This window comes from Oncorhynchus tshawytscha, linkage group LG32, assembly GCF_018296145.1.
Source record: "Oncorhynchus tshawytscha isolate Ot180627B linkage group LG32, Otsh_v2.0, whole genome shotgun sequence".
Lineage (NCBI taxonomy): Eukaryota > Metazoa > Chordata > Actinopteri > Salmoniformes > Salmonidae > Oncorhynchus > Oncorhynchus tshawytscha.
Window position 1 is genome coordinate 9,668,154 of NC_056460.1, and position 27,523 is coordinate 9,695,676.

The 27,523-nt window shown below is 50.2% G+C and overlaps 1 protein-coding gene across 1 annotated transcript in view; it reads left to right on the forward strand.

Annotated features, from left to right (window-relative positions):
* The window catches only part of LOC112230310 (regulatory-associated protein of mTOR), a 242,324-nt gene that overhangs the window by 180,454 nt on the left and 34,347 nt on the right, over nucleotides 1-27,523 (forward strand). Inside the window, 5 exon segments of the mRNA XM_042310765.1 lie at nucleotides 9,754-9,894; nucleotides 10,098-10,218; nucleotides 11,290-11,430; nucleotides 14,851-15,006; nucleotides 23,002-23,120. Coding sequence (XP_042166699.1) covers nucleotides 9,754-9,894; nucleotides 10,098-10,218; nucleotides 11,290-11,430; nucleotides 14,851-15,006; nucleotides 23,002-23,120 — 678 coding nt within the window.

The window sequence follows — 27,523 nt, forward strand, 5'->3', positions numbered from 1 at the left end:
AGGCCAGGGAAGAGAGAGAGAGAGCGAGAGGACCAGGGAAGAGAGAGAGAGAGGAGAGGGCCAGGAAGAGAGAGAGAGAGGAAGGCCAGGGAAGAGAGAGATATAGAGCGAGAGGGCCAGGGAAGAGAGAGAGAGAGAGAGGCCAGGAAGAGAGAGAGAGAGCGAGAGGGCCAGGGAGAGAGAGAGAGAGAGAGGGCCAGGAAGAGAGAGAGAGAGCGAGAGGGCCAGGGAAGAGAGAGAGCCAGGGAAGAGAGAGAGAGAGAGAGGGCTAGGAAGAGAGAGTGAGAGGGCCAGGAAGAGAGAGAGAGAGAGAGCGAGAAGGCCAGGGAAGAGAGAGATATAGAGAGAGGGCCAGGGAAGAAGAGAGAGAGAGGGCCAGGGAAGAGAGAGAGAGAGGGCCAGGGAAGAGAAGAGAGAGCCAGGGAAGAGAGAGAGAGGGCCAGGAAGAGAGAGTGAGAGGGCCAGGGAAGAGAGAGTGAGAGGGCCAGGGAAGAGAGAGAGAGAGGGCCAGGAAGAGAGAGGAGAGGCCAGGGAAGAGAGAGAGAGAGGTTGAGGGAAGAGAGAGTGAGAGCGAGAGGGCCAGGAAGAGAGAGAGAGAGCGAGAGGGCCAGGGAAGAGAGAGAGAGAGAGAGAGGGCCAGGAAGAGAGAGAGAGCGAGAGGGCCAGGGAAGAGAGAGAGAGAGAGCGAGAGGGCCAGGGAAGAGAGAGCGAGAGGGCCAGGAAGAGAGAGAGAGAGAGGGAAGAGAGAGCGAGAGGGCCAGGGAAGAGAGAGAGAGAGCGAGAAGGCCAGGGAAGAGAGAGAGAGAGCGAGAGGGCCAGGAAGAGAGAGAGAGAGCGAGAGGGCCAGGGAAGAGAGAGAGAGAGCGAGAGGGCCAGGGAAGAGAGAGAGAGAGCGAGGGCCAGGAAGAAGAGAGAGTGAGAGGGCCAGGGAAGAGAGAGAGAGCGAGAGGGCCAGGGAAGAGAGAGAGAGAGAGGGCCAGGGAAGAGAGAGAGAGAGAGGGCCAGGGAAGAGAGAGAGAGAGAGGGCCAGGGAAGAGAGAGAGAGAGAGAGGGCCAGGAAAGAGAGAGGGCCAGGAAAGAGAGCCGAGAGGGCCAGGAAGAGAGAGCGAGAGGGCCAGGAAGAGAGAGAGAGCCAGGGAAGAGAGAGAGAGAGAGAGAGGGCCAGGGAAGAGAGAGCGAGAGCGAGAGGGCCAGGAAGAGAGAGCGAGAGGGCCAGGAAGAGAGAGAGAGCCAGGGAAGAGGGAGGGAGAGAGAGAGAGGGCCAGGGAAGAGAGAGAGAGAGAGGGCCAGGGAAGAGAGAGAGAGAGAGAGGGCCAGGGAAGAGAGAGAGAGAGAGGGAAGAGAGAGGGAGGGCCAGGGAAGAGAGAGAGAGAGTGAGAGGGCCAGGGAAGAGAGAGAGAGAGAGCGAGAGGGCCAGGAAGAGAGAGAGAGAGTGAGAGGGCCAGGGAAGAGAGAGAGAGCGAGAGGGCCAGGGAAGAGAGAGAGAGAGAGGGCTAGGGAAGAGAGAGAGAGAGTGAGAGGGCCAGGGAAGAAGAGAGAGAGGGCCAGGAAGAGAGAGAGAGGGAAGAGAAGAGGGCCAGAGAGAGAGCGAGAGGGCCAGGGAAGAGAGAGAGAGAGGAGGGCCAGAAAGAGAGAGAGCGAGAGGGACCAGGAAGAGAGAGAGAAGAGCGAGAGGGCCAGGGAAGAGAGAGAGAGCGAGAGGGCCAGGGAAGAGAGAGAGAGAGAGAGCGAGAGGGCCAGGGAAGAGAGAGAGAGAGAGCGAGAGGGCCAGGAAGAGAGAGAGAGAGAGCGAGAGGGCCAGGGAAGAGAGAGAGAGCGAGAGGGCCAGGAAGAGAGAGAGAGAGAGAGGAGAGGGAAGAGAGAGAGAGAGAGGGCCAGGAAAGAGAGAGAGAGAGGGCCAGGGAAGAGAGAGAGAGAGAGGGCCAGGGAAGAGAAGAGAGAGAGGGAAGAGAGAGCGAGAGAGGCCAGGGAAGAGAGAGCGAGAGAGAGAGAGGGCCAGGAAGAGAGAGCGAGAGAGAGAGGGCCAGGAAGAGAGAGAGAGAGCCAGAGGGCCAGGAAGAGAGAGAGAGAGCGAGAGGGCCAGGGAAGAGAGAGAGAGAGAGAGAGAGAGAGAGAGGGGCCAGGGAAGAGAGAGAGAGCGAGAGGGCCAGGGAAGAGAGAGAGAGAGAGAGCGAGAGGGCCAGGAAGAGAGAGCGAGAAGGCCAGGAAGAGAGAGATATAGAGCGAGAGGACCAGGGAAGAGAGAGAGAGAGGGAGAGCGAGAGGGCCAGGGAAGAGAGAGAGAGAGAGCGAGAAGGCCAGGGAAGAGAGAGATATAGAGCGAGAGGGCCAGGGAAGAGAGAGAGAGAGAGCGAGAGGGCCAGGGAAGAGAGAGAGAGAGAGCGAGAGGGCCAGGGAAGAGAGAGAGAGAGCGAGAGGGCCAGGGAAGAGAGAGAGAGAGCGAGAGGGCCAGGGAAGAGAGAGAGCCAGGAAGAGAGAGAGAGGAGCCAGGGAAGGGAAGAGAGAGTGAGAGAGGGCCAGGGAAGAGAGAGAGAGAGCGAGAAGGCCAGGGAAGAGAGAGATATAGAGCGAGAGGGCCAGGGAAGAGAGAGAGAGAGAGAGAGGGCCAGGGAAGAGAGAGAGAGAGAGAGAGCGAGAGGGCCAGGGAAGAGAGAGAGAGGGCCAGGGGAAGAGAGAAGAGAGGGAGGAAGAGAGAGTGAGAGGGCCAGGGAAGAGAGTGAGAGGGCCAGGAAGAGAGAGTGAGAGGGCCAGGAAGAGAGAGAGAGAGGGGCCAGGGAAGAGAGAGTGAGAGGGCCAGGAAGAGAGAGAGAGAGAGTTGAGGGCCAGGAAGAGAGAGAGAGAGCGAGAGGGCCAGGGAAGAGAGAGAGAGAGAGCGAGAGGCCAGGGAAGAGAGAGAGAGAGCGAGAGGGCCAGGGAAGAGAGAGAGAGAGCGAGAGGGCCAGGGAAGAGAGAGAGAGAGCGAGAGGGCCAGGAAGAGAGAGAGCGAGAGGGCCAGGGAAGAGAGAGAGAGAGAGCGAGAGGGCCAGGAAGAGAGAGAGAGAGCGAGAGGGCCAGGGAAGAGAGAGAGAGAGGGCCAGGGAAGAGAGAGAGAGAGAGAGGGCCAGGAAGAGAGAGAGTGAGAGGGCCAGGGAAGAGAGAGAGTGAGAGGGCCAGGGAAGAGAGAGAGAGAGAGAGAGAGAGAGAGAGTGAGGGGGCCAGGGAAGAGAGAGAGTGAGAGGGCCAGGGAAGAGAGAGAGAGAGTGAGAGGGCTAGGAAGAGAGAGAGCGAGAGGGCCAGGGAAGAGAGAGAGAGCGAGAGGGCCAGGAAGAGAGAGAGAGAGCGAGAGGGCCAGGAAGAGAGAGAGAGATGAGAGGGCCAGGAAGAGAGAGAGAGAGAGAGGGCCAGGAAGAGAGAGGGGAGCCAGGTAAGAGAGTGAGAGGGCCAGGGAAGAGAGAGAGAGAGCCAGGGAAGAGAGAGGGCCAGGAAGAGAGAGAGAGAGCGAGAGGGCCAGGGAAGAGAGAGAGAGAGTGAGAGGGCCAGGGAAGAGAGAGAGAGCGAGAGGGCCAGGGAAGAGAGAGAGAGAGAGAGAGGGCCAGGGAAGAGAGAGAGAGAGAGAGGAGAGGGCCAGGGAAGAGAGAGAGAGAGCGAGAGGGCCAGGAGAGAGAGATTATTTATAGAGGAAAGGGAAGAGAGAGAGGAAGAGAGAGAGGGCCAGGAAGAGAGAGAGAGAGCGAGAGGGCCAGGAAGAGAGAGAGAGAGCGAGAGGGCCAGGGAAGAGAGAGAGAGAGAGAGGCCAGGGAAGAGAGAGAGAGAGAGAGGGCCAGGGAAGAGAGAGAGAGAGAGAGCGAGAGGGCCAGGAAGAGAGAGAGAGAGAGCGAGAGGGCCAGGGAAGAGAGAGAGAGAGAGAGGGCCAGGAAGAGAGAGAGAGAGAGAGAGGGCCAGGGAAGAGAGAGAGAGAGAGAGCGAGAGGGCCAGGGAAGAGAGAGAGAGAGAGAGAGAGAGGGCCAGGGAAGAGAGAGATATAGAGCGAGAGGGCCAGGGAAGAGAGAGAGAGAGTGAGAGGGCCAGGGAAGAGAGGGAAGAGAGATATAGAGAGAGGGCCAGGGAAGAGAGAGAGAGAGAGAGAGAGAGCGAGGGAGAGAGAGAGGCGAGAGAAAGAGAGAGAGAGAGAGCGAGAGGGCCAGGGAAGAGAGAGAGAGCGAGAGGGCCAGGGAAGAGAGAGAGAGCGAGAGGGCCAGGGAAGAGAGAGAGAGAGCGAGAGGGCCAGGGAAGAGAGAGAGAGAGAGGGCCAGGGAAGAGAGAGAGAGAGAGGGCCAGGGAAGAGAGAGAGAGAGAGAGGGCCAGGGAAGAGAGAGAGAGAGAGAGAGAGGGCCAGGGAAGAGAGAGAGAGAGAGAGAGAGGGGAAGGAAGAAGAGAGAGAGAGGAGAGGGCCAGGGAAGAGAGAGAGAGAGAGGGCCAGGGAAGAGAGAGAGAGAGCGAGAGGGCCAGGGAAGAGAGAGAGAGAGAGAGCCAGAGAGAGAGAGAGGGCCAGGGAAGAGAGAGAGAGCGAGAGGGCCAGGGAAGAGAGAGAGAGCGAGAGTGAGAGAGGCCAGGGAAGAGAGAGCGAGAGGAGGAAGAGAGATATATAGAGAGAGGACCAGGGAAGAGAGAGAGAGGGAGAGCAGAGAGGGCCAGGGAAGAGAGAGAGAGAGAGAAGGCCAGGAAGAGAGAGAGATAGAGGGAAGAGAGAGAGAGAGAGAGAGAGAGAGGCCAGGAAGAGAGAGAGCGAGAGGGCCAGGAAGAGAGAGAGAGTGAGAGGGCCAGGGAAGAGAGAGAGAGAGAGAGAGAGAGCCAGAAGAGAGAGAGAGCCAGGGAAGAGAAGAGAGAGAGAGGGCCAGGGAAGAGAGAGTGAGAGGGCCAGGGAAGAGAGAGAGAGCGAGAAGGCCAGGGAAGAGAGAGATATAGAGCGAGAGGGCCAGGGAAGAGAGAGAGAGAGCGAGAGGCCCAGGGAAGAGAGAAGAGAGAGAGCGAGAGGGCCAGGAAGAGAGAGTGAGAGGGCCAGGGAAGAGAGAGTGAGAGGGCCAGGGAGAGAGAGTGAGAGGGCCAGGGAAGAGAGAGTGAGAGGGCCAGGGAAGAGAGAGTGAGAGGGCCAGGGAAGAGAGAGAGAGAGAGTTGAGGGCCAGGGAAGAGAGAGAGAGAGCGAGAGGGCCAGGGAAGAGAGAGAGAGAGAGCAGAGGGCCAGGGAAGAGAGAGAGAGAGCGAGAGGGCCAGGGAAGAGAGAGAGAGAGAGCGAGAGGGCCAGGGAAGAGAGAGAGAGAGCGAGAGGGCCAGGAAGAGAGAGCGAAGGGCCAGGGAAGAGAGAGAGAGGGCCAGGAAGAGAGAGCGAGAGGGCCAGGGAAGAGAGAGAGCGAGAGGGCCAGGGAAGAGAGAAGAGAGGGCCAGGGAAGAGAGAGCGGAGAGAGGCCAGGAAGAGAGAGAGAGAGCGAGAGGGCCAGGGAAGAGAGAGAGAGAGCGAGAGGGCCAGGGAAGAGAGAGAGAGAGCGAGAGGGCCAGGAAGAGAGAGAGAGAGCGAGAGGGCCAGGGAAGAGAGAGAGAGAGAGAGGGCCAGGGAAGAGAGAGAGAGAGCGAGAGGGCCAGGGAAGAGAGAGAGAGCAGAGGGCCAGGGAAGAGAGATATATAGAGGGCCAGGGAAGAGAGAGAGAGAGAGGAGCCAGGAAAGAGAGAGATAGCGAGAGGGCCAGGGAAGAGAGAGAGAGAGCGAGAGGCCAGGGAAGAGAGAGAGAGAGCGAGAGGGCCAGGGAAGAGAGAGAGAGCGAGAGGGCCAGGAAGAGAGAGAGATAGCTTGAGAGGGCCAGGAAGAGAGAGAGAGAGCCAGGGCCAGGGAAGAGAGAGCGAGAGGGCCAGGGAAGAGAGAGAGCGAGAGGGCCAGGGAAGAGAGAGCCAGAGAAGAGGAAGAGAGAGAGAGCCAGGGAAGAGAGAGAGAGAGAGAGGGCCAGGGAAGAGAGAGCGAGAGCGAGAGGGCCAGGGAAGAGAGAGGAGAGGGCCAGGGAAGAGAGAGAGAGCCAGGAAGAGGGAGGGAGAGAGAGAGAGAGGGCCAGGGAAGAGAGAGAGAGAGAGGGCCAGGGAAGAGAGAGAGAGAGAGAGGGCCAGGGAAGAGAGAGAGAGGGCCAGGGAAGAGAGAGAGAGAGTTGAGAGGGCCAGGGAAGAGAGAGAGAGAGAGAGGGCCAGGGAAGAGAGAGAGAGAGCGAGAGGGCCAGGGAAGAGAGAGAGAGGCCAGGGCCAGGGAAGAGAGAGCGAGAGGGCCAGGGAAGAGAGAGAGAGAGAGGGCCAGGAAGAGAAGAGAGAGAGAGAGAGAGGGCCAGGAAAGAAGAGAGATATAGAGGGCCAGGGAAGAGATAGCGAGAGAGAGGGCCAGGGAAGAGAGAGAGAGAGAGAGAGGGCCAGGGAAGAGAGAGAGAGCGAGAGGGCCAGGAAGAGAGAGAGAGAGATAGGAAGAGAGAGAGAGAGGGCAGGAAGAGAGAGAGAGAGAGAGGGCCAGGAAGAGAGAGAGAGCCCAGGGCCAGAGAAGAGAGAGAGAGAGAGAGCGAGAGGGGCCAGGGAAGAGAGAGAGAGAGAGAGGCCAGGGAAGAGAGAGAGAGAGAGGCCAGGAAGAGAGAGAGAGAGAGAGAGGGCCAGGGAAGAGAGAGGGAGAGAGAGAGAGGGCCAGGGAAGAGAGAGAGAGAGAGCGAGAGGGCCAGGGAAGAGAGAGCGAGAAGGCCAGGGAAGAGAGAGATATAGAGCGAGAGGACCAGGAAGAGAGAGAGAGAGGGAGAGCGAGAGGGCCAGGGAAGAGAGAGAGAGAGAGCGAGAAGGCCAGGGAAGAGAGAGATATAGAGCGAGAGGGCCAGGAAGAGAGAGAGAGAGAGAGCGAGAGGGCCAGGGAAGAGAGAGAGAGAGAGCGAGAGGGCCAGGGAAGAGAGAGAGAGAGCGAGAGGGCCAGGGAAGAGAGAGAGAGAGCGAGAGGGCCAGGGAAGAGAGAGAGAGCCAGGGAAGAGAGAGAGAGAGAGAGGGCCAGGGAAGAGAGAGTGAGAGGGCCAGGGAAGAGAGAGAGAGAGCGAGAAGGCCAGGGAAGAGAGATATAGAGCGAGAGGGCCAGGGAAGAGAGAGAGAGAGAGAGAGGGGCCAGGGAAGAGAGAGAGAGAGAGAGCGAGAGGGCCAGGGAAGAGAGAGTGAGAGGGCCAGGAAGAGAGAGTGAGAGGGCCAGGGAAGAGAGAGTGAGAGGGCCAGGGAAGAGAGAGTGAGAGAGAGGAGGCCAGGGAGGGCCAGGGAAGAGAGAGTGAGAGGGCCAGGGAAGAGAGAGAGAGAGAGTTGAGGGCCAGGGAAGAGAGAGTGAGAGCGAGAGGGCCAGGGAAGAGAGAGAGAGAGAGCGAGAGGGCCAGGGAAGAGAGAGAGAGAGCGAGAGGGCCAGGAAGAGAGAGAGCGAGAGGGCCAGGGAAGAGAGAGAGAGAGCGAGAGAGGCCAGGGAAGAGAGAGAGAGCGAGAGGGCCAGGGAAGAGAGAGAGAGAGCGAGAGGGCCAGGGAAGAGAGAGAGAGAGCGAGAGAGGGCCAGGAAGAGAGAGAGAGAGCGAGAGGGCCAGGGAAGAGAGAGAGAGAGCGAGAGGGCCAGGGAAGAGAGAGAGAGCGAGAGGGCCAGGGGAGAGAGAGAGAGCGAGAGGGCCAGGGAAGAGAGAGAGAGCGAGAGGGCCAGGGAAGAGAGAGCGAGAGGGCCAGGGAAGAGAGAGCGAGAGGGCCAGGGAAGAGAGAGCGAGAGGGCCAGGGAAGAGAGAGAGAGCCAGGGAAGAGAGAGAGAGAGAGGCCAGGAAGCGAGAGCGAGAGGGCCAGGGAAGAGAGAGCGAGAGGGCCAGGGAAGAGAGAGAGAGCCAGGGAAGAGGGAGGGAGAGAGAGAGAGAGGGCCAGGGAAGAGAGAGAGAGAGAGGGCCAGGGAAGAGAGAGAGAGAGAGGGCCAGGGAAGAGAGAGAGAGAGGGCCAGGAAAGAGAGAGAGAGAGAGGGCCAGGGAAGAGAGAGAGGGCCAGGGAAGAGAGAGAGAGAGTTGAGAGGGCCAGGGAAGAGAGAGAGAGAGAGAGGGCCAGGAAGAGAGAGAGAGAGACCAGGGAAGAGAGAGAGCGAGCGAGAGGGCCAGGGAAGATAGAGAGCGAGCGAGAGGGCCAGGAAGAGAGAGAGAGAGCGAGAGGGCCAGGGAAGAGAGAGAGAGCGAGAGGGCCAGGGAAGAGAGAGAGAGCGAGGGCCAGGCCAGGGAAGAGAGAGAGAGAGCGAGAGGGCCAGGGAAGGAAGAGAGAGAGCGAGAGGGCCAGGGAAGAGAGAGAGAGAGCGAGAGGCCAGGAAGAGAGAGAGAGAGCGAGAGGGCCAGGGAAGAGAGAGAGAGAGCGAGAGGGCCAGGGAAGAGAGAGCGAGAGGGCCAGGGAAGAGAGAGAGAGCTAAGAGCGAGAGGGCCAGGGAAGAGAGCGAGAGCGAGAGGGCCAGGAAGAGAGAGAGAGCGAGAGGGCCAGGGAAGAGAGAGAGAGCGAGAGGGCCAGGGAAGAGAGAGAGAGAGAGAGAGCGAGAGGGCCAGGGAAGAAGAGAGAGAGAGAGCAAGAGGGCCAGGAAGAGAGAGAGAGAGAGAGCGAGAGGGCCAGGGAAGAGAGAGAGAGAGCGAGAGGGCCAGGGAAGAGAGAGAGCGAGAGGGCCAGGGGAGAGCGAGAAGGCCAGGGAAGAGAGAGATATAGAGCGAGAGGGCCAGGGAAGAGAGAGAGAGCGCGAGAGGGCCAGGGATCAGAGAGGGGCCAGGGATCAGAGAGGGGCCAGGATCAGAGAGGGGCCAGGGATCAGAGAGGGGCCAGGGATCAGAGAGGGGCCAGGGATCAGAGAGGGGCCAGGGATCAGAGAGGGGCCAGGGATCAGAGAGGGGCCAGGGATCAGAGAGGGGGCCAGGGATCAGAGAGGGGCCAGGGATCAGAGAGGGGCCAGGGATCAGAGAGGGGCCAGGGATCAGAGAGGGGCCAGGGATCAGAGAGGGGCCAGGGATCAGAGAGGGGCCAGGGATCAGAGAGGGGCCAGGGATCAGAGAGGGGCCAGGGATCAGAGAGGGGCCAGGGATCAGAGAGGGGCCAGGGATCAGAGAGGGGCCAGGGATCAGAGAGGGGCCAGGGAACAGAGAGGGCCAGGGAACAGAGAGGGCCAGGGAACAGAGAGAGGCCAGGTTGAGTGAGAGCAGAGTGAAGAGAAAGAGAGGTGAGTGAGCAGAGTGAGAGCGAGAGAGAGTGACTAAGCAGAGAGGATTTTTAATTAATTTTCAGGCCTGTTGGGAGGATTCCTCAAGAGGAGAGGCATATTTACTGTCTCACACACACACACACACTGGGCCAGGTTTGAGTTAGTGCAGTGCCTGTCATATGCAAAACTGAGGGAGATGCATAAAGAATAAACAATGTATTATGTGGACCTGTACTGTCTTTGTGGCATCTTGGGGCAATTATTGATAACAATTTAGAAGTAGGAGTTACTGTTATTTAGCTTACGCAGTTAATTAGTGTGATGGGTGGGGTATTGTGTGACTAATGGTAAATTATTATTTTCAGCCACCATTGATCTTCTCAGTAAATATGGCTGCATTAGAAATGAGAGGATTAAGGAGTGAGTATTAGTATTGATTCCCCTTTTTAAAAAGCAGCACCAACGCAATCTAACCAATGACTGACCAATGACTTGGTCTGGATCCAACCAGGAAGTGACTAGGGCGTGAATTCTCTTGGTGCCAAAACTATCTCCGGTCTCCTCAGGTGCGCTGTGCGGCGGTGTTTGCCCTGGGGACGTTTGTGGGGAACTCAGCCGAGCGAACGGACCACTCTACGACCATCGACCACAACGTGGCCATGATGCTGGCACAGCTCATCAACGACGGCAGCCCTGTGGTCCGCAAGGTGGGTCGTACACACACCACACACACACACACACACGTTTTTTTCCCCCTCACCTCACTACCTCCAATATTCTTGCTCAGGTCGTTGACTGATTTTTACTGTGGGGCGATGGACTGTGGTACGTCTTCTGCTGTGGTTGACTAGGTTCTGACCGTGTGTGTGTTGTGTTCTGGTTGACTCTGTGGCGGCGGTGTGTTCTCCAGGAGCTGGTGGTGGCTCTGAGTCACCTGGTGGTTCAGTACGAGAGTAACTTCTGCACCGTGGCCCTGCAGTTCATGGAGGAGGAGAAGAACTACCCTGTACCCTCAACTGCCAACACCTTAGGTACACACACACACACACACGCCACATACACACACTTCAAACCTCTGTCATGACCATTAGAGTTGGAAGTCATTGACATGTGTTGTTGTGAAGCACGCTGGTCCACTTAAGTCTAGTCCCTTTAGACTAACTGCTATACATGTGAAATGGGGTTTAGGGATCTGAGGGAGTTTGAATGAAATATGCATCATGTTTTGATAGGGCACATGAATATTTAAAATGACCTTTATTACCTATTCTCATATTGATTGTCATGTCACTACTGTATTCCATTTAGTGGCAAATGAATGGGTTAACTGACCTTCCCCTGTGTGTGTCTGTGTACAGAGTAACCTGACTCCAGTGTGTGTCTGTGTACAGAGTAACCTGACTCCTGTGTGTGTCTGTGTACAGAGTAACCTGACTCCTGTGTGTGTCTGTGTACAGAGTAACCTGACTCCTGTGTGTGTCTGTGTACAGAGTAACCTGACTCCTGTGTGTGTCTGTGTACAGAGTAACCTGACTCCTGTGTGTGTCTGTGTACAGAGTAACCTGACTCCTGTGTGTCTGTGTACAGAGCCTGGTAACCTGACTCCTGTGTGTGTCTGTGTACAGAGTAACCTGACTCCTGTGTGTGTCTGTGTACAGAGTAACCTGACTCCTGTGTGTGTCTGTGTACAGAGCCTGGTAACCTGACTCCTGTGTGTGTCTGTGTACAGAGCCCGGTAACCTGACTCCTGTGTGTCTGTGTACAGAGCCTGGTAACCTGACTCCTGTGTGTGTCTGTGTACAGAGCCCGGTAACCTGACTCCTGTGTGTGTCTGTGTACAGAGTAACCTGACTCCTGTGTGTGTCTGTGTACAGAGCCTGACTCCTGTGTGTGTCTGTGTAAGAGTAACCTGACTCCTGTGTGTGTCTGTGTACAGAGCCTGACTCCTGTGTGTGTCTGTGTAAGAGTAACCTGACTCCTGTGTGTGTCTGTGTACAGAGTAACCTGACTCCTGTGTGTGTCTGTGTACAGAGCCTGGTAACCTGACTCCAGTGTGTGTCTGTGTACAGAGTAACCTGACTCCTGTGTGTGTCTGTGTACAGAGCCTGGTAACCTGACTCCTGTGCGCGACAGCCCCGCCATCCCTCGGCTGCGTTCAGTCAACTCCTACACCAACATCCGAGCTGCCACCACCGCACGCAACCTCAACAAGAGCCTGCAGAACCTCAACCTCAACGAGGAGGGTAGGAGAGAGAGAGGCGGAGAGGATGACATTGAGGCGGGCGGGCGAGAGAGAACTGTGGTTATGTACTGTAAAGGAGGGAGAAGGAGACAGTGAAGGAGAGAAAGAAAGCAACTTAAGGGTGGAGACTTCTCTCTTCTTTCCTCTCTGTGACTGCCTCTTCTTTTCTCTCTGTGACTGCCTCTCTTCTTTTCTTTTCTCTCTGTGACTGCCTCTCTTCTTTCCTCTCTGTGACTGCCTCTCTTCTTTCCTCTCTGTGACTGCCTCTCTTCTTTCCTCTCTGTGACTGCCTCTCTTCTTTCCTCTCTGTGACTGCCTCTCTTCTTTCCTCTCTGTGACTGCCTCTCTTCTTTCCTCTCTGTGACTGCCTCTCTTCTTTCCTCTCTGTGACTGCCTCTCTTCTTTCCTCTCTGTGACTGCCTCTCTTCTTTCCTCTCTGTGACTGCCTCTCTTCTTTTCTCTCTGTGACTGCCTCTCTTCTTTTCTCTCTGTGACTGCCTCTCTTCTTTCCTCTCTGTGACTGCCTCTCTTCTTTCCCAAAGAACGACTTGAGGGGATTTGAAGCATCGTCATCATAGACACATCATAGCCTATGTCCATCATACACCCACAACATTATTGGAGGATTACACTCTTGACCCTCTCTCAGCCCCTGCTGTACTGACTGACTCAGATGTCAGCTCATTCTCACTGAAGCCCCTGTCAACATAGCCATGCTGAGTAATACTAGCCGCTAGCACGTTAGCGTACCGCTTCCAGCCTGTCTGAATCCACATCGTCCACTCATTCTAACTGGCAGCAGTGCTTGTCACCAACAACCATGACAATCCGTTTAGCCTGCCTTGCCTACTCCCAATCCCCATCTCAATATGCACTCCGTCCCAGGGATATATGGTGGCCATTTTGTGTGAGTCAGGCGATGGGAATGGGGAGTTGTGTTGAGTTATAGAGTGTGATGACTCGGGCGGACAGTTAAAATAGGCTGGGGAGATTTGAATGGAAGGTCCGGTCAATAGCTTGTAGTTTCTAGTTTTCTAGCTGGGGGGGTCATTTCTTGAGCTAGTAAAAAGTTGACACTTCACTTTACCTGCAGACACACACACATACACACACAAAATCAAACAATCGGAGCAGAACAAGTACTTTATTTTCACTCTCCATACTGTTCCATATGCATCACTTCAGGGTATAGTTATTCTAGTATACTATGGTATATTTCAGGGTATAGTTATTCTAGTATACTATGGTATATTTCAGGGTATAGTTATTCTAGTATACTATGGTATATTTCAGGGTATAGTTATTCTAGTATACTATGGTATATTTCAGGGTATAGTTATTCTAGTATACTATGGTATATTTCAGGGTATAGTTATTCTAGTATACTATGGTATATTTCAGGGTATAGTTATTCTAGTATACTATGGTATATTTCAGGGTATAGTTATTCTAGTATACTATGGTATATTTCAGGGTGTAGTTATTCTGGTATCATGTGGTATATTTCAGGGTGTAGTTATTCTGGTATCATGTGGTATATTTCAGGGTATAGTTATTCTGGTATCATGTGGTATATTTCAGGGTGTAGTTATTCTGGTATCATGTGGTATATTTCAGGGTATAGTTATTCTGGTATCATGGTATATTTCAGTAGTTATTCTGGTATCATATAGTACACTGCTCAAAAAAATAAAGGGAACACTAAAATAATACATCCTAGATGTGAATGAATGAAATATTCTTATTAAATACTTTTTTCTTTACAAAGTTGAATGTGCTGACAACAAAATCGCACAAAAATTATCAATGGAAATCAAATTTATCAACCCATGGGGGTCTGGATTTGGAGTCATACTCAAAATTAAAGTGGAAAACCACACTACAGGCTGATCCAACTTTGATGTAATGTCCTTAAAACAAGTCAAAATGAGGCTCAGTAGTGTGTGTGGCCTCCACGTGCCTGTATGACCTCCCTACAATGCCTGGGCATGCTCCTGATGAGGTGGCGGATGGTCTCCTGATGGATCTCCTCCCAGACCTGGACTAAAGCATCCGCCAACTCCTGGACAGTCTGTGGTGCAACGTGGCGTTGGTGGATGGAGCGAGACATGATGTCCCAGATGTGCTCAATTGGATTCAGGTCTGGGGAACGGGCAGGCCAGTCCATAGCATCAATGCCTTCCTCTTGCAGGAACTGCTGACACACTCCAGGCACATGAGGTCTAGCATTGTCTTGCATTAGGAGGAACCCAGGGCCAACCGCACCAGAATATGGTCTCACAAGGGGTCCGAGGATCTCAAATCAAATCAAATTTTATTTGTCACATACACATGGTTAGCAGATGTTAATGCGAGTGTAGCGAAATGCTTGTCGGATCTCATCTCGGTACCTAATGGCAGTCAGGCTACCTCTGGCATGGAGGGCTGTGCGGCCCCCAAAGAAATGCCACCCCACACCATGACTGACCCACCGCCAAACCGGTCATGTTGGAGGATGTTGCAGGCAGCAGAACGTTCTCCACGGCGTCTCCAGACTCTGTCACGTCTATCACATGTGCTCAGTGTGAACCTGCTTTCATCTGTGAAGAGCACAGGGCGCCAGTGGCGAATTTGCCAATCTTGGTGTTCTCTGGCAAATGCCAAACTTCCTGCACGGTGTTGGGCTGTAAGCACAACCCCCACCTGTGGACGTCGGGCCCTCATACCACCCTCATGGAGTCTGTTTCTGACCGTCTGAGCAGACACATGCACATTTGTGGCCTGCTGGAGATCATTTTGCAGGGCTCTGGCAGTGCTCTTGCTGCTCCTCCTTGCACAAAGGCGGAGGTAGCGGTCCTGCTGCTGGGTTGTTGCCCTCCTACGGCCTCCTCCACGTCTCCTGATGTACTGGCCTGTCTCCTGGTAGCGCCTCCATGCTCTGGACACTACGCTGACAGACACAGCAAACCTTCTTGCGACAGCTCGCATTGATGTGTCATCCTGGATGAGCTGCACTACCTGAGCCACTTGTGTGGGTTGTAGACTCCATCTCATGCTACCACTAGAGTGAAAGCACCGCCAGCATTCAAGAGTCACCAAAACATCAGCCAGGAAGCATAGGAACCTAGAAGTGGTCTGTGGTCGCCACCTGCAGAGCCACTCCTTTATTGGGGGTGTCTTGCTAATTGCCTATAATTTCCACCTGTTGTCTATTCCATTTGCACAACAGCATGTGAAATTTATTGTCAATCAGTGTTGCTTCTTAAGTGGACAGTTTGATTTCACAGAAGTGTGATTGACTTGGAGTTGCATTGTGTTGTTTAAGTGTTCCCTTTATTTTTTTGAGCAGTGTATATTTCAGGGTATATTTATTCTGGTAAAATATGGTATGTTTCAGTGTATAGTTATTCTCTTGTGTAACTACTGTAATTTGTATGTCTAGGTGGTCCGGTGGCGTTCTCTCCAGGTAACCTGAGCACCAGCAGCAGTGCCAGCAGCACCCTGGGTAGCCCTGACAACGATGAGTACATCCTCTCCTTTGAGACCATCGACAAGATGAGACGAGTCTCCTCCTACTCCTCCCTCAACTCCCTCATAGGTAGGAAAACGACTAACCTACGCTACCCTTACTACCGGCCTACGCTACCCTTACTACCGGCCTACGCTACCCTTACTACCGGCCTACGCTACCCTTACTACTGGCCTACGCTACCCTTACTACTGGCCTACTACTACTAGCAGTGGCGATGAGCATTTCAAGCGCACTGTATATCTCAAAGCCATATATACCGAACAGAAAGATATTCAATGGATTTCACAGGGCAAGGACAGCCAATCAGAAATCATTTTTCCCCACAAAAGAGCTTTATTGCAGACAGTTTCCTCAGTTTCATCAGCTGTCCGGGTGGCTGGTCTCAGACAATCCCGCAGGTGAAGAAGCCGGATGTGGAGGTCCTGGGATGGCGTGGTTACACGTGGTCTGCGGTTGTGAGGCTGGTTGGACGTACTGCCAAATCCTCTAAAAATGACGGAGGCGGCTAATGGTAGAGAAACTAACATTAAATTCTCTGTCAAAAGCTATGATGGACATTCCTGCAGTCAGCATGACATGTGCATGCTCCCTCAAAACTGAGACATCTGTGGTATTGTGTGTGTGACAAAACTGCATATTTTAGTGGCCTTTTATTGTCCCCCGGCACAAGGTGCACCTGTGTAATGATCATGCTGTTTAATCAGATTCTTGATATGCCACACCTGTCAGGTGGATGGATTATCTTGGCAAAGGAGAAATGCTCAACTAACAGGGATGTAAACAAATTTTGAGAGAAATAATATTTTTGTGCGTATGAAATATTTCTGAGATGTTTTATTTCAGCTCATGAAACATGAGGGACCAACACTTTACATGTTGCATTTGTATTTTTGTTCAGTGTAAAATATTTGCTATTGAGCTCAATATATAGAGTTGAGAAAAAAGGATACCCACAGAAAGCTCTCTTCAACAGTTGTTGCTTCCAACTCTGTTTTTTTCCCACAATTGCTTTTTTAAATGTTATACAATCAGAACCCTTTTTTTGGGGGGGTGGGAGAACGTGTGGCTCGCGCATCATAACAGGCACCAGCGAAACAGTTACAGGGGCTGGGCAGACACTTTCATTACAGGAATTTTGAGCATAATGCACTCTACTGTTTGACCAAATAATGGTTTTAGCCGCCAGAAAAATAGGACGTTTTGAAACTTTTGAGTGAGTTGACCTTGTCATGAATGTTCAGCTCGCACCGATGCAACCAATAAATTTTTTTTAACCTGCACAGCCAGGTCAAAATGGGATTAAATGGTCGCAGTATGGAGCCCTGCCTTCCTATACTTTTCCCTTTCTCTTGCTCCAATTCCCTCATACCCGTAGGTAAGACTCTCGTTCTCAACCTACCATCCTCTACTGTTCAACTCACGAGGGTGCCCCTGGCTCCAAAAGACTGAGTGCTTTTCCTGGTCTCACTGAGGGCTGGCCCCGCTCTGTTTCCCCTATGCTGTGGTGATTGGCAGAGGCCTTGATGCGTCCCGACACTCAGTTTGTGTGTGTGGAGAAAAAGCATTAACTCACCAACAACGGGAGGGAGGGAGGGAGGGAGATGGGGATTCCCTACCTTCTGTTGCCATTTTTAGAAAGGCCTGCTTCACACACAAACTGCCCTTGTATTTGACAATGTTCTCCAAAACAGTGGTTCCCATCTCCAGTCCCCCCAAAAGTACATATTTTTGTTGTAGCTCCGGACAAACTCACCTGATTCAACTCATTGAGGGCCTGATGATTAGTTGACAAGTTGAGTCAGGTGTGTTGTCTGGGCTACAATGAAAATGTGTACTTTTGGGGTACTGGAGGACCAAATCTGGGAACCACGACTCCAAAAGACGAGGACACGGCTACACACATGCGTGTGCGCGCTCACAGATGAGTACACTAAACACGCATCACTCAAGTGCACCACTGACCCAAGGCAACACACCGCTGCGTTAACTCAGATGAATCAAATAATCCAGTATTAATCAACTCCCACGGGAAGCCGGATTGAACAAGTCCATCACAGCCACATCTATGGGTCTTTTCAGGACACAGTGGCATGCGCTTTACCTGACAAATAAATGACCAGGAAATGGTTATAAAATATATATTTTTATATAAAAGATAATAAACTATTCACATTCTGGTAGACGTTTCTGTCGCTACCCTTTTGACCGGTGCGTTTAGCGTTCATTCAGCCTTTGTCTAAATCCTTCCCAAGCTGCATTGGGCTCCCTAACACCATCATGAGGTCTGATTCATTCTTAACTCTTGATGCTACCCATCCCGGATCCGGGATCGTGACTACGGCTCAAGCTCATTAGCATAACGCAAAATGCGAAAAAATATTCTTAGAAATATTTAACCTCCACACCTACACAAGTCCAATAGCTCAAATGAAAGATAAACACCTTGTTCATCTACCCAGCAAGTCAGATTTCTAAAATGTTTTACGGCGAAAACATAGCACACATTTATATTAGACCACCACCGAAACAAAAGGCAAGCGGCGGCCATTTTGTCCCAGAAAATATAAAATTTAAAAGTAGGATTAAAAAATAAATAATTCACTAACCTTTTGAAAATCTTCATCAGATGACAGTAATATTACATGTTACACAGTACATTTTTTTTTTTTCAATAATATGCCATTAATATCCATAAATCTCTGTTTACAATGACGACATTTCAAAAAATGCTACTCAAAATGTCCGGAGAAATTATGATAGCTCCGACAGATAACATCAGATAACAAGCAATAAACATGACTAAATATACATGTTCTACATATAGTTACAAAGATACACTTCTTCTTAATACAACCGCTGTGTTACATTTATTTTTAACGTTACAGAATTCGTTCACTAGTCTATGCTATGAGTCGGCGCTCAGATATTAGCAGTGTCTCCTCTACGTTTGGAGTCCACAGAAACCCAAAATAACCACATAAATATTCCCTTACCTTTGATGTTCTTCGATCAGAAGACGTAGAAGGAGTCATACTTACCCAATACATTGTTTGGTTTCAAGTTGTGCGTCTTTGTATTAGCATATGCTAACAGCTTCAGCTGAAATGCACCCAAAATAACTTCTGCTCCTTCTGGTCCCGCACTCTTGCGCATCAAATCTTCAAAATTACATATTATATGTTGACTAAACTGGTCAAACTAAGTGCAGAATCGAGCAAAATGATGTTTTTATCATGTAAAACAATGATCATCGCGAACAAACGAACCGGCTTCAACTGGTGTCTATTGGAAAAGAACGTTCCCCAAATCGGCCGCGCGCAATAGAGTGCATGTATGTGAGAGTGAACCGGGCATTTTCGCCCGCCAAAGGATGAGGGAGCGAAAATTCAAACAATGAACGTGCCAATTGAAAGCAGACATCGCGCTGAACAAATACATACTGTTCCCAGATCGGTAGCTGCCTGGGAAGGTTGGGGGCGATGACGTCAAAGTTGACCCAACTTTTCTCTTGACAAGAGAGTTTGGGAGAAAGGCTGCCCTGAGAGTTCTGCTTTACATACAGACATAATTTAAACGGTTTTAGAAACTTTAGAGTGTTTTCTATTCAATAATTATTATTATATGCATATATTAGCAATTTTGTAAAAAAATATTTTCAGTTTACTATGGGCACGCACTTCCTCCAACGGGGGCAGTATTGAGCCATAAGCTCAAGAGGTTAACAGGTTGAGTATGAAATTGGCCCCTCGCCCACTATGCCTGTGTCCAGTTTAGCATCTTACCATAGAATAGTATGTCATTCTATTTCCATTGTCCTTACCTCCCTATGTGCTTGATTCTGACTCTCAGCTAGCAGCTTATGACATGGCATGCATAAACAAACAGCATGGGGTTTGTACTAGAGGTTGACCGATTATTCGGAATGGCCGATTAATTCGGTCCGATTTCAAGTTTTCATAACAATCGGAGATCGGTATTTTTGGGCGCCGATTTGCCTATTTTTTATTTTTTTATTATAATATATTTTTAACTAGGCAAGTCAGTTCAGAACACATTCTTATTTTCAATGACAGCCTAGGAACAGTGAGTTAACTGCCTTTTTCAAGGGCAGAACGACAGATGTTCACATTGTCAGCTCGGGGGATCCAATCTTGCAACCTTACAGTTAACTAGTCCATCGCAATAACGACCTGCCTCTCTCTCGTTGCACTCCACAAGGAGACTGCCTGTTACACAAATGCAGTAAGCCAAAGTAAGTTGCTAGCTAGCATTAAACTTATCTTATAAAAAACAATCAATCATAATCACTAGTTAACTACACATGGTTGATATTTCTAGATATTATCTAGCGTGTCCAGCGTTGCATATAATCTGACTGAGCATACAAGTATCTAAGTATCTGACTGAGCGGTGGTAGGCAGAAGCAGGCACGTAAACATTCATTCAAACAGCACTTTCGTGCGTTTTGCCAGCAGCTCTTCGGTGTGCGTCAAGCATTGCGCTGTTTATGACTTCATGCATATCAACTCCCGAGATGAGACTGGTGTAACCGAAGTTAGCGCACGCTAATAGCGCTTCAAACGTCACTCGCTCTGAGCCTTCTAGTAGTTGTTCCCCTTGCTCTGCATGGGTAGCGCTGCTTCGATGGAGGCTGTTGTCGTTGTGTTGCTGGTTCGAGCCCAGGGAGGAGCGAGGAGAGGGACGGAAGCTATACTGTTACACTGGCAATACTAAAGTGCCTATAAGAACATCCAATAGTCAAGGTTAATGAAATACAAATGGTATAGAGGGAGAAAGTCCTATAATTCCTATAATAACTACAACCTAAAACTTCTTACCTGGGAATATTGAAGACTCATGTTAAAAGGAACCACCAGCTTTCATGTGTTCTCATGTTCTGAGCAAGGAACTGAAACGTTAGCTTTCTTACATGGCACATATTGCACTTTTACTTTCTTCTCCAACACTTTGTTTTTGCATTATTTAAGCCAAATCGAACATGTTTCATTATTTACTTGAGGCTAAATAGATTTTATTGATGTATTATATTAAGTTAAAATAAGTGTTAATTCGGTATTGTTGTAAATGTCATTATTACAATTTTAAAAATTGGCTGATTAATCGGTAGCGGTTTTTTTGGTCCTCCAATAATCGGTATCGACGTTGAAAAATCATAATCGGTCGACCTCTAGTTTGTACCATAGAGGGTTTTTCATAGTGCTGACTTGATGCCTCAACATTTAGATATGTAACTTGTTTGGGAGCCAAGCCGTGTTGCAGGAGCACAATTGGGTTGACTGATTGGTCCCACAGAATACATCATTGATTGGGCAATACCTGGTAGTTGCTAGAAGTGCTCTTTGTAAAGGGACTGTCCCAAAACAACACAACAGATGGCACAGCATATGGACTTAAAACTTTGAATTTTGGGAGAACTACCTCTTTAAGGCCCTGAGAGAGACTAGCGTTCTGTCCAGAGAGTGTACTTGTACAGCAAGCTGCCTCACGCTACAGAAACAGGAGATTCTATTCCCTCCTGAAAATAACAGTTGGAAACGCTTAGTGAATCTGGCCTTTAAGATAAAAAAGGAAAATGTCTTACACAGCAAAATACCACCCAGAGCAACCCTACCTACTCTAAGGCGTTCTGATATCCTCCCATACGTTTCTGTTTGGCCACAGCAAGGACTTGGCTCAGCTTCTCCCTGTGTCAGTGCATTTAAGATGCTCATGTTTGATTGAAGGAAATGGGTTATATACCGTAGCTTTCAGAGGCTGACCAATACTTATATTGGACTGGGTGTTAAATATGCATTAGCAGATGACCTTTGAGGGAAAAAATGTCTGTCTTGTTCGAATACTGCAGGGGAAGCTTCAAATGTAGCGGTTGTAGTGAGAAAGATCGTTTCGGATATAACACGGTTGTAAAATTGTGCAGATGTTGCAAAGGTCCTCATACCAGGCCTTGCTGAACACAATTCAGCCTGGGAATGATCTGTAGTCACAGTCTCTCATGTTGAACTGTGTAGCGTGCTGTGGTGATAATGTGTCTATGTGAAAACTGGGAGTATTTCCCTGTTTAAATGGCGGGGAAACAGTGTTTCACATTCCTCACCAGGGCTGTTTACCGCAGCACCTAATCACATTCATGCCCCCGGGCTAGAACCTAATCACCTCTTTACCTCGCTCACCCGCTCTCGCTTGCACACACTCTTTTTCCCTTGCTTCCCTCTCTCTTGCCTGATTACTTGATTGCTTTCTCGCTCCCTCTTTCCCCCGTGCTCTTTCTCTCTCTCCTTCTCATGCTTCCGCTCTTGCTTACCCCCCTTGCTATCTCTCTCTGCTTGCCCTCCCCCTCCAGCTCCCCCCCCGACCCACACTACAATCTGCTGCAGTACTATTAACCAGAGCACCCGATTTTCACACACTGTGTCTCTATGAAATGCACTGGATAGCCGCAACAGTTCGTGATAGCCTGCCACGCCTCCCCTCACACGTCCCTCATTCTACAGCCTCTGGAGGAGGAAGAGAGTGTGTCCTGTCTAGGGGGTTAAGACAGTGTCCTCTCTTACCCTCAGCATAAAGTGACTCAACTCCCTAAGGACATTTTTCATTCTGTTCGCTATCTACAAGTATGAAGAGAGGGAGGGGGAGAGGGAGAGGGAGGGAGAGAGAGGGGGGAGAGGGAGACGGAGGGAGGGGGAGAGGGGAGGGAGGGGGAGGGAGGGGGGGAGGGAGAGAGGGAGGGAGGGAGGGAGGGGGAGGGAGAGGGAGGAGGGGGAGGGGGAGAGGGAGGGATGGAGAGAGAGAGGGAGGGATGGAGAGAGAGAGGGAGAGAGGGAGGGAGAGAGGGAGGGAGGGAGAGAGAGAGAATTAACAGCTGGATACCTTCACTGCCGGGCGTCGAGACGAACAGAAGATTGCAACAGACAGAGGCAGAGAGATCATGTATGTATGTTTGAGCGAGGATGGGCACAGCAAAGACACTAGGGAGAGGGAGTGCTGTGTTACTTGCAAATTGAGAGTCAATGTGCCATAATAATGAACTAGAAGAAGAGGGGGCACTCCTTATACAGAGAGAATGGTGACAGGCAGGTTTAGGCCCGGAGCAAAACAAACTGATGTTGACAGCTCCTTCGTGGCCAAACCCGGTGAGTGACCGTCTCTCTCCAACACAGCTCCGCGGCACTGCAGTGTTCTGTCAGGTTGAGTGGCAGCTTGGGATGACACCGCAGAGAGGACGACAGGACAGGGAGAAAATGGATAAATAAAATATGGAGGGGGGGGGTAGTCCTGGGTGGAAAGGAAGGGAGTTAATCGTCAAAGTGAACACACACTTTCTCACAAACACACACAGACCAGTCGCCCTCGGTAGGTAAAAAAAAGACAATAGCAGATCTCTTGCTCATTCATATTCCGCATAATGATGACAGTTGGCAGTCATGTTCCTGTCACAATCAGCAATGGTGCAGAAGCCAGCTGCCTTCATTGTTCGTGTTGATTAATGAGTTACATTACCTGACACGGCAGCCATGTTGGCTCCAAAACCTCAGCAGATGACTGAGTTAAGGGGAAGTGAATGTTTTTGGATGTTAGATGACGAGTGATTAGCATCAATTGGATGTTGGCGTTTCTATGCTATGATGATGCTGGGGAATTCAGTGGTTGAGTGTGATCACTAAGCATGTTGTGTTTGTGTGTGAGAGAGTGAGCGAGCGGGAGAGATTGTTGAGTGTGGATGGAAATCATGCCGTGTGCGTACGTGAGAAAATGAGATGGCGAGAAGGTTGGCTGTTATTGATGGTCGCTAATCAAATATTGATGGTAATCATGCTGTGTTTACGTGCTTGTTGAGAATGGGATACAGAATGTAGATGTTCGCTAATGTATATTGATGGTTTTCACACTGCGTTGGGTCATTAGGTGAATGGTAATTCAATGTGTGTGCGTATTGATGGTAATTGATGCTGTGTGCCTGTGTGTATTAACGGTAAGTCACATTTGTCTGTGAGTGTTGGATCGTTATGTGTATGGGTCATCATGCTGTGTGTGTCTTTGCAGGGGTGTCGTTCAACAGCGTTTACACACAGATCTGGAGGGTTCTCCTGCACCTGGCGGCCGACCCGTTCCCAGAGGTGTCCGACCTGGCCATGAAGGTCCTCAACAGCATCGCCTACAAGGTACTAGACGCACACACTGTTCTCTCTCCCTCTGCTGTGTGTCTGTTTGTTTGGTTTTCTTTAGGGGTGTTTTTATGCTTTGAAAAGGTCATGTGGTTTCACGCACACCCACTCTCATTCTCACACACACACACACACACACACACACACACACACACACACACACACACACACACACTCCCTCTTCCCTGACATTTTCACCACACACTTTTGTGCAAATGCACACACCACTGCAGAGAGGAGAAGCCTGCCGTGACTCATTCTCCCTCTTCCCTGACATTTTCACCACCTCGTCCCCAGAACTGTTCACTTTTTTGCAAATGCAAGACTTATTAGGCGCAATAGACTCTAATGTATCCTACAACAGACTAATGCGGGCCAGCCACTGCAGATCACTTTCGAGGAGAAGCCTGATCTATGACTTATAGGAGGTTTAATTAAACCATTTTTGTAGTTTTGGGCTGCCCTCATTATCACAGCATGGAGAGAGACCATACCCCACTTGTATTTCCTGCTGCTGACAACACCAGTTCCTTGCAGTCCCCTAGAACTGTTCATCTCATCTTTAGGGCTTCCCACTGAAGCCCCATATAAAAAAAAACAGGACTTATTCGATATTACATTGCAATAGACTCTAATGTATGAGGCAGTGCAATAGACTCTAATGTATGAAACGCTGTAACAGACTAATGTATGAGGCACTGCAACAGACTCTAATGTATGAGGCACTGCAACAGACTCTAATGTATGAGGCACTGCAACAGACTCTAATGTAATGAGGGTCACTGCATTCTCACAGACTGTTCTAATGTATGAAGCCCCATACTAAAACAGACTTATTGTATTACATTGCAATAGACTCTAATGTATGAGGCACTGCAACAGACTCTAATGTATGAGGCACTGCAACAGACTCTAATGTATGAGGCACTGCAACATACTCTAATGTATGAAACTGCAGCAGACTCTAATGTATGAGGCACTGCAGCAGACTCTAATGTATGAGGCACTGCAACAGACTCTAATGTATGAGGCACTGCAACAGACACTAATGTATGAAACGTTGCAATAGACTCTAATGTATGAGGCACTGCAACAGACTCTAATGTATGAGGCACTGCAACAGACACTAATGTATGAGGCACTGCAACAGACACTAATGTATGAGGCACTGCAGCAGACTCTAATGTATGAAACGTTGCAATAGACTCTAATGTATGAGGCACTGCAACAGACTCTAATGTATGAAACGTTGCAACAGACTCTAATGTATGATGCCGCAGTATGGGGCAGGTGAAATCTCTGCATGTGTCCCAAAATACTGCATGTGTCCCTATTCAAGTTGTGCACCACATGGTGAATAGGGTGTCATTTGGGATGCACCTCTCTCTCTTTGTTGTTTCCTTCTCTTTTGATCCGCCTGTAGATGAGCACGGGAGGAACTATCATCTCTCTATTGCAGTGGTTGTTTCATCTCCCGAAGGTTTTCCTTCCTAAGATGATTTTAGGAGGATCTTCTTTTATCAGCCCCGCCCCACCCTCACGATACATTCAGGTTCAAATGGACTGATTTAACCTCTAAATGATCATTGCCGTAGAGACTTTTTTCCCCCTCTAACCACTTACCCGGTGAAATTAAAGTTAATGAACAAGCGAATGGCGACGACTTAAACTGTGTCTGTGATGTGACATACAGATGCGCACAAACAATTATTGCACTGTAAATTGTCTTCCTGTAATAACGCTTATGCAACCCATTGCATCCTACTGAGGAGTTGACTTTATGTTGGCGTTCTTGTTGTTGCGTTGTCGCTAAAGAACCTGCGTGTAAAAGCATTCCATTGGACGCTGTATGCCGTGTGTATCCTGTTCATGCCACTGATAAAACTGGAAACCTCAACTTTACTCCCGTCAACATGAAAAAGCCATCTCACACGGATGCAGGGATTCTCCACTTCCCACTTACCTAGTCGTCACACACTCCTAAGCCTGACAGCACTTCAGAGGGAAGAACAAAGAGGGAAGAACAAAGAGGGTCTACCCACAACTTCACACACACACACACACACACACACACACGCTTAAAAACAAGTGTCAATCCAGGTTTTCAGTGTCCCGTGCTAAACACATTATTGACTGGAGTGCGTAGCGGTTTGGTGCAGCCCGCGTCCGGAGAAGCCGGAGCTCTCGACAGCCTTCCCTTGACAAGCAGAGAAATGATCTCATTGGTTTAAGTGTCCAACCGAGCAAATCCAATTCTGTTTTAATTAGGATTTTTAGTGCCTAGTTGCCAGGTGCCAACGAGGATGGAAGTGTGAAACGCACGCAGGCTCTATGTTCTCCAAATGAACATTTAGTGCATTTTTTAGGGGGGGAGAGGGGGGTACTTCGTCAGTTGTCCAACTGAAATGTGTCTTCCGCATTTAAGCCAACCCCTCTGAATTAGAGAGGTGCGGAGGGCTGCCTTAATCAACATCCACATCTTTGGCCCCCGGGGAAAACTGCCTTGCTCAGGGGCAGAATGACAGATTTTTACCTTGTCAGCTCGGGGATTCGATCCAGCAACCTTTCGGCTACCTGCCGCCCCTTAAGAGGTTTAAGCCTAAAGGTTAATTGGTAATTTTTTTGTATGTGGTCCATACTTTTTGATCATAAGATTGAAGTAGAATTTGGATGGGAGTCTTGGCTACTCTCTCACACTCTAATATCAGTCGTCCCGGTGTGTTGTGGGTGAATGTTAGCCTTCGACAGGGATTCTTATTGCAGAAGTGCAAAAGTCCCTTCCCATTTCAGCCTGTTTGCTTCTGTTTGGTTCCTAATGAATACCCCTTTTTGGTCCCAGATCTGGTTTTCTCTTGTGCCGACTCCCACAGACCACCAGTAGGAGTTAGCAAGAGAGCACAAACTGATCTGGGATCAGGCTTGATGAATGTCTCTTGCACATTCGGGGAAATACTGGTAGAAAAACCTCTAAAACCCGCTGCATGAGACCATGACCTACCCACTACTATCTTCTCAACCCACAATCTCTGGGTCTTACTGCCTTACACAGCAGAAAATCACCACTCTCACTTCCACAATCCCTCCCTCTCGGTACTCCCTCAACAATCAGATTGCTCCTTCCATCAGACCACGTCCCCTTTCCAACCAATCACACCTCAGTTTGAGACCACTTCACAGGGCTATTATCGTTGATCAGGGAGGTGTTCTGTACTTTTGTGCCACAGAACATTTAAATCCCCCTTTTGAATAATTCAACACTCATAAGTACAGCGATACTGGCTGGGGATGCATCCCAAAATGGCACCCGATTCCCTACACAGTGCACGACTTTTCACCAGGGCCCAGGAGTGCACCAAATAGGGGAATAGGGTGCCATTTGGGACCTAGATGCTGTGAACGTTGCCTGCTGCAGTAGCAGTCGGGTTGCAGGTCTCCTGGCCCGCCGGGAAGCCCCTTGTGATAACAGGGTTTATATATATACTCTACAGTATCTCTCTAGTTGTGTGTATTTTGTTAGCTTGGCTTTTGGAAGTGATGAATAAGTAAGGGAAGTAAGTAGAGAGATGGGGGGGGGGGACAGGATGTTCCACAGCGCTGCCGCGTTGGCGTCTCCGTTAAGTGCACCGGGGGCGGAACTGGACGCGTCTGAACTCAGCAGCGTGCAATTATGCAACAATATGTCATGTTTTGAGTGCATTATGGTAGGAAGCGTTGTCTATGGGGAAACCGTGCACCAATGCGGCGAAGATGACTATGTTCACACTGCTGGTGGAACGACTTGGTTTGAACCAGCCGGGCACTTAAATGACATGCAATTATTGGACACAATTACGCAGCAATTGTATGTTATGTTTTGCATACATTATGCTGAGAAGCCTGTTGGGGAACGATACGCGTGTTGTTTTCCCACCATGACGGTGCGCCATGGAACGCGTCGGTTCGAAGACAAGCACTTTATACCATACAATTATGGGACACAATCACTGAACAATGGTATGTTTTGCATACAGGAAGCTTAGTCTGTGGGGTAACGATACCTATTGTCTTCCATGCAAGAATCATTATGGCTGTGTATGTTACATGGGAAATAACATCCCGGTAATTCAATATCTTACGCTGTCAAACCGACTTCATCACCAGCTCCTCTTACTGATTGTGGTGAAATGGCACGTTTCACATCTTCCTCCTTTTGCTATTCTCTCTCCTCCTCTTCTTCCGCTTGCTGTGACTATTGTTTAATAATTATACCTGGACTCGCTTTGTACAGAGGGAAAGCTAATCTCCATTGTTCCTTAGTTGATATGAGCATCTCAATTAACACTTAGCAAAAGGCTCCCAGTGGGAGATGAGAGAAAGTTTACCCTTTTTTGAAGATTTCTGTCCAAAAAGAAAAAATGCTG